The sequence below is a fragment of the Acomys minous genome, assembly GCF_964271855.1.
Source record: "Acomys minous genome assembly, chromosome: 13".
Taxonomy (NCBI): domain Eukaryota; kingdom Metazoa; phylum Chordata; class Mammalia; order Rodentia; family Muridae; genus Acomys; species Acomys minous.
In genome coordinates, this window is record NC_140495.1 from 112,386,730 (window position 1) to 112,392,473 (window position 5,744).

A 5,744-nucleotide genomic window follows, 5' to 3' on the forward strand; every position below is an offset into this window, starting at 1 on the left:
GAGAGCCCCGGTCTGCATGACTGCCTATTTCCTCTCACTAACCTACAACTATAGGACTTTTTCACAGGGTGAAACCTCTGTTTCAGCTACAGCTGTTTCTGCTTCCACTTCTGTTGCTATCACTACCACTGCTGCCCAGGAAAAGCCATATCCATTCGCCATGTCTCCAGGCTCCTCTGGGATGCCGTCTGAGAATTGCAAATCCCTGAGCCCACATTAAGGGCTTCTAAGCTTACATGCCTCTGCAAGCAAACCTAGACAGGTCCAAACTGAAGCCTTTTAATTATTGCCAGCAATTGGGTAAAATGGAAGGAAGTTCCCATATCCAGACCTTTTCCTTGCTCTCCCATGTTCAAGCCTTTCCTAGGGTAAAATGAAAGAAGCTCCCTACACCCAGACCTTTTCTTTGCTCTCCCAAAATTCTCATCAAGCATCAGCATTGTCTTAAGCTTTTTCTCTTTGCTCCCTCAAGAGTTTCAAATGTATTCCTGAAGGGAATTTTCTCCCTAACCTACTAACTTTGTCTTCAGCCCACATATATGTTCCAGTGTCCTGCCAGAGTGCATCATCTGGCACATTGTCAAAGCAGCTGCTCACAAGTGCTCCTGTCCAACCTCGGATATCGTGTTGCCTGGACCTCCATCGTTCCTCCTAGCTGGACCTTCCCAGCTGCAGATGCTCTCAGACCCTGGACAGCAAATCAGCAGCAGCCTGTTCTTCTGGAACCTGGCCAACATTTCAGACTTTAAACTCCCTATCACCACCATAACATCAGCAGGAAGTAGTTAAGACAATTACTTTGCCCCTTATCCATTTGCAAAAGGCTGAAATGGTGTGCTCCAGACCCGGGACAGTCAGCTTCAGGTTCCCCCAGCACTCCTTGGTCCCTGTCTGCTGCAGGACATGGCTGGCATAGCCTGCACTCTACCTTAAACTTTCAGGGCAAAACTTTTCCTTCCCCTTCTCTATATAATTTGGAAATTTATTGCTATAGCTTTTTAAAAAAATCTCTTTTCTCCCTTTCCATGGCAGCCAAAAGATGCTTGCAATGAACCTGCATTTACATACTTTAACTTACCTTACATAAGAGCAATCCAACATTCCTCATTTTTAATTATAGGAAAAGGTAGGAATGTTAAGACTCTGCTTCAGTCCACCTAGTTGTGATGCCATTGCTTACCTGCCACGGAGATGTGACCCTGCCCAGGGCCAATGGAAATGTGTGCCCACGTTAACCACTGAATTTCTGAAAATTTGCATTTAAGAAGTTTGTCAAAGACAGTCCTACTTTACAGTGACATTCATGAACATAACATCTTTTCAGTGCACAGGACTGCATGCATGTGGATGGGGCACACGATGAAGGGTTCAATGATGTCTAAAGTGCACAGTGTAAAAAGTCATGAAGAAGTACCACCTGTGCCGATTTAGTGACATACAAACGAGAAACGGGTGCAATTAGCCCACTCGATTGGTGCATTCCTTTCACGGCAGCAATCTGGAGCGAGAAGCAGGTGCGTGCCTGAGTTCCAGGTCAGCCTGGTCCAGGCAGTCATTTCAGGCCAGGCATGGAGGCATACCGAGACCCTGTCTCCAAAAGAAAAGTAAAATTAGCAGGCAGTGTTAATGAAAATCTTTCTCCTGGGCCTGAACAGATGGGAGGAGCCCGTCCTGCTCTTGCAGAGGACCAGAGTTGATTCCCCAGCACCTGAGCCCTGCAGCGCACATGTTCCTGTAAATCTACCTCCAGGGTTTCCTATTCTCTCTCCTGGATCCCATGAGGACACACTCCTTGCATACACTGAGAGACACACAAAAATACATACAAACAAAACTGAGTGTTAAAATTGTTTCACTTAAAATGTGTTTGTGAAACAGAATATTTTCTGTCTTTCAAATAAAGAAAAACTGTTAATGAGGAGACACAAAATTCTCATCATCTTCACTGAGGAAGATAAAGATAAGATCTCCCAGAAGTGTTAAATATCCAAAAATCTCTCTCGACACCATTGTTTCATTTTGGAAAATAGTTCTTTCTCTTCTTATTCTGCCTATGTGCAATTAGTTACTAATATCTTCATTGAATCAAAACTCTCAAAATCTCCACTTCCTATCATGGTAAACATGGATGATGTAATCCACAGGGCACAGCCACCATGGAAGGCTACACAGTGTCTACGCCTGTGCAGAAATCTTGACATTCAAACATTTGAGAATTGCTGACTTGCTGGCCTCTGGGCTAGGACTCAAGGATGTTGTGACCAGGCCCAGGCCGACAGGGATCAGGGTAAAACAACTTATGCCCAGACATGAATCCCATGATTCCTGGCTGCAGAACTGGGTCTGAGGTGGAGAAGCAGAGCCCTAAAGATTTCTTACCCAGTGAGTGATCTCTCCCGGACCCAACCCACAAGTTCTATGTCACTGCCTCTGGGAATTCTTAGAGCATCCATTCAGCCTCATCCACATCAGGGTTATAAGGTGAAGAGGCACCAGTCCTCACTGAGACCCCACTCATCTCGGAGGATGACGACCCCTGCAGCCTGCACCCTCCTCCTCCTCCTTCTGGTGGTCTTGGCCCTGAAACAGAATTGTGCAGGTGGGTACACTATCTGGAGGAAATGGCCTTTTGGGGAGCAGAACAAAGCACTGGGAATCCTCATACCTACACTTTCTCCTTTACCCAACCAGACCCTCCCCGTTCCCCATGCTGCACCCCCTGACCCTCTTCTTCATCTCAGATCCAGAGACGCCCACTATGCCTGCTCTGCTCCCTTCCCATCCAACCAGCCTGCCCGGGCCAGGGATGTGAGTAAGGCTCTCGGTGTGCACCCCCTTCAGGCTCACACTGGCTGCAGATTTTTGACACTTTGGTTCATGGACCGGACATCTGGGAGCCTCGTTTCATCCGGGTAGGCTATGTGGACACCACACCATTCAAGGCATTTGACATCCAAGGAGCCACTGTAGGCATGCGACCCCGGGCTCCTTGGATGGGGCAGGAGACACCTGAGTATTGGGAGAAGGAGACAGAGGATGCCCTGCACTCCTCACACGATGAAAGACGGTTTCTTCAAATGCTGATGAAGTTCTACAACCACAGCAAGGAAGGTGAGTGATCCCAGGTCTGAGGTCATTGCCCCCTCCGTGTCCTCTTGGTCTGGCCTACTAAGCTCCACTCTAGACCCCAGGTCCCAGGTTAAGCCAAAGGCGGAGGGACCTCTGGAGACCTTTGATCTAGAAGAGCCACAGATTGTGACCTGATTAAGGGTTTAGTTTGGGACAAAATCCCAGGAGAGGGAGAAGCATCTTGGTGACAGTAGTTGAACTGGGGGGTGGGGCAGAGTATCTCACACTACAGACAGTGACTGGCTGCAATGTGGGAAATGATGGGCACTTCCTCCGCGGTCACTATCGGGTCGGCTACTATGGCTACGACTACATCTCTCTGAATGAGGACCTGAGCTCTTGGACCGCAGAGGGCAGGGCAGCTCAAATCATAACGAACAAATGGAAGGAGAACATTTTGGCAAAGTACAGGACTTACCTGCAGGGGACGTGCGTGGAAACACTTCACAGATTCCTAGACCTTGGGAAGGAGACCTTGTTGCGCTCTGGTAAGAGAGGCACCTGCCAACTCCTTCTGTTTCTGGTCCTGGGACTCCTGTCTTCTGAGGGCTCCTCCTATGCAGGGAGCAGCTGGAATGCTTACACTGTGTTGCATCAAAGGGAAGGAGTGCTCCTGAGTTTCCTGACTCCCCTGAGAGTTCGCCTTCTCCTGGGATAGCTCAGGGTGTCAGTTAAGCAGCAGCTCCCTTCCATCTGTGAATCGCGTCCTCGCTCAGGCCTGCTCTCTCTCCATGCACAACAACAATGACTGTCTGACTCCAGGGTTGCTGAGTCTCTCAGACCCTGCCCAGTCAGAACCAGGAGCCTATGTACCGACAGGAGACCCCGAGTCTCCTGCACTGAGCTGGCTCATGGTGATCATGGAAATTTCCCAGGAATGGATCACCCAGATGCTAAGTTTAGGCTTCTGAGTGGGTCTGCTCCCCTCCCTGGCACAGCTCCCCCATCTTTCCAGGGATGGTCACATGAGCACTGTCCAAACCAAAGGAGGAATACAAAAATGCCTGAAGTTTCCAACTGTCTCCCTCAGATCCCCCCCAAACACAGGTAACCCATCAAGTAAGGCCTGAAGGGAACGTCACCCTCAAATGCTGGGCCCTGGGCTTCTACCCTGCTGAGATCTCCCTGACCTGGCAGAGGGATGGGAACAACCACACTCAGGACACTGAGGTGCTGGACACCAGACCTGGAGAGGACGGAACCTTCCAGAAGTTGGCAGCTGTGGTGGTGCCTTCTGGAGAGGAGCTGAGATACACGTGTCATGTGAACCACGAGGCATTACCTGAGCCTCTCACTCTGAGATGGGGTGAGGAGTGGGTGTGAGCACAGTGTGCTGTCAGGAAAAGTGTGAGGCCTTGTGAAGCTCCAAAGTGGGATCAGGAATGAGCGCTAGGGTCAGCATCCTCCCTCTTCCTTCCCTTCCCTCCTCAGAGCCTCCTCAGCCAACCATCGTCCTCATGGCAACTCTTATCGGCCTGGTTCTCGGAGCTTTGGTGATGGAAACTGTCATTATTTTTCTGATATCGAAGAAATAAAGGTAAGGAAGGGGCAGGGTCTGAGTTCTGGTCTCCCTAGAGTTTTCCAGCACAAGCTATTAACGTACTCTGCCCCATAAGAGGAAGGCTGTTTCCACACACAGGTGCTGGGGCCTGTGCGCTGACATGAACTCTATTGTAAAGCATAAAGGAAATAGTGGACACACCCACCACCCTCTTGATGGAGGTGATGCCACAGAGTAGGTCCCTACTGAGCACAGACCCTCAGGAAGCCAGTTAGTCCTCTTTATGTACAGCCTTCCATCATGTCCCCTCCTCCTTCCATGGAGCTGCAGGCTCAGTTCTGGAAACTTCCCTGGGGTTTGCACTAGGAGATTCCTCCCACTCTCATGCCTTTACTGTTTCCTTGGTTTCTCGTTGGTTGTGTTCTTCCCACAGGGAGACTGAGGCATCTATACTTTGTCTGCCAGTAGAAAGTGGGTGTTGGTTCCTGAGACCCTCGCAATATGGTAGACAGACACTCATTGTGGGGAGGTCACACATGTCCTCTTGGGCCCAATGCTGTGGGCTATTAACAGGTCTTATTCTGTATTGCCATAGGCAGAGACAGTGCCCAGAGGTCTGATGCATCTCTCCCAGTAGGATAGGAAGTGTTCAGAGAACATACTCCTGTGCTGTGGTGACTTATGGTGGGGTTGTTTTTAGTATGGATGCCTGTTCAGTATCACAGCTTGACAATAACCAATAAAAATTTGCTCTAAATTATTTCCTTTTAAACTGTGACATGCCCACCTTGTGTGACTTCAAAAGCTCCTGACTTTTCTTTCTCACACTGGCATCTCAAGTGTCTGTCTGCTGTCAGCATGACACAGGAAGTGAGTTCAGCCCAGATCCCAGCAGGGTCCTCTCCACACTGCCCTGTGTGTCTTCCCCAGTCAGCTCCGCTGATCCAGGAGAGGCAGGCCCAGGAGACCTCCACCAGAGACTGAACTTTAGTTTCCAATGAGCTACCAATTTAATCTTCATTCTTGAACATAAGGATGTGGATATTTTGGTAATTTTGTTTGCTAAGCTCTTCCCATGGTTTGCTTAGTGGGTGAACCCAGTCCGAGCAAGTTG

At 49.3% G+C, this 5,744-nt stretch overlaps 1 protein-coding gene across 1 annotated transcript; it reads left to right on the forward strand.

Moving 5' to 3' along the window:
* Positions 1-2,526: 2,526 nt before the first annotated feature.
* On the forward strand, positions 2,527-4,664 carry LOC311581838 (patr class I histocompatibility antigen, A-126 alpha chain-like; the record flags this gene model as incomplete). Its single annotated transcript, XM_084754357.1, has 5 exons — positions 2,527-2,599; positions 2,842-3,111; positions 3,345-3,617; positions 4,160-4,435; positions 4,561-4,664. The coding sequence occupies 5 exons, from the start codon at positions 2,527-2,529 to the stop codon at positions 4,662-4,664; spliced, it is 996 nt and encodes a 331-aa protein (XP_084610483.1).
* Positions 4,665-5,744: the final 1,080 nt, after the last annotated feature.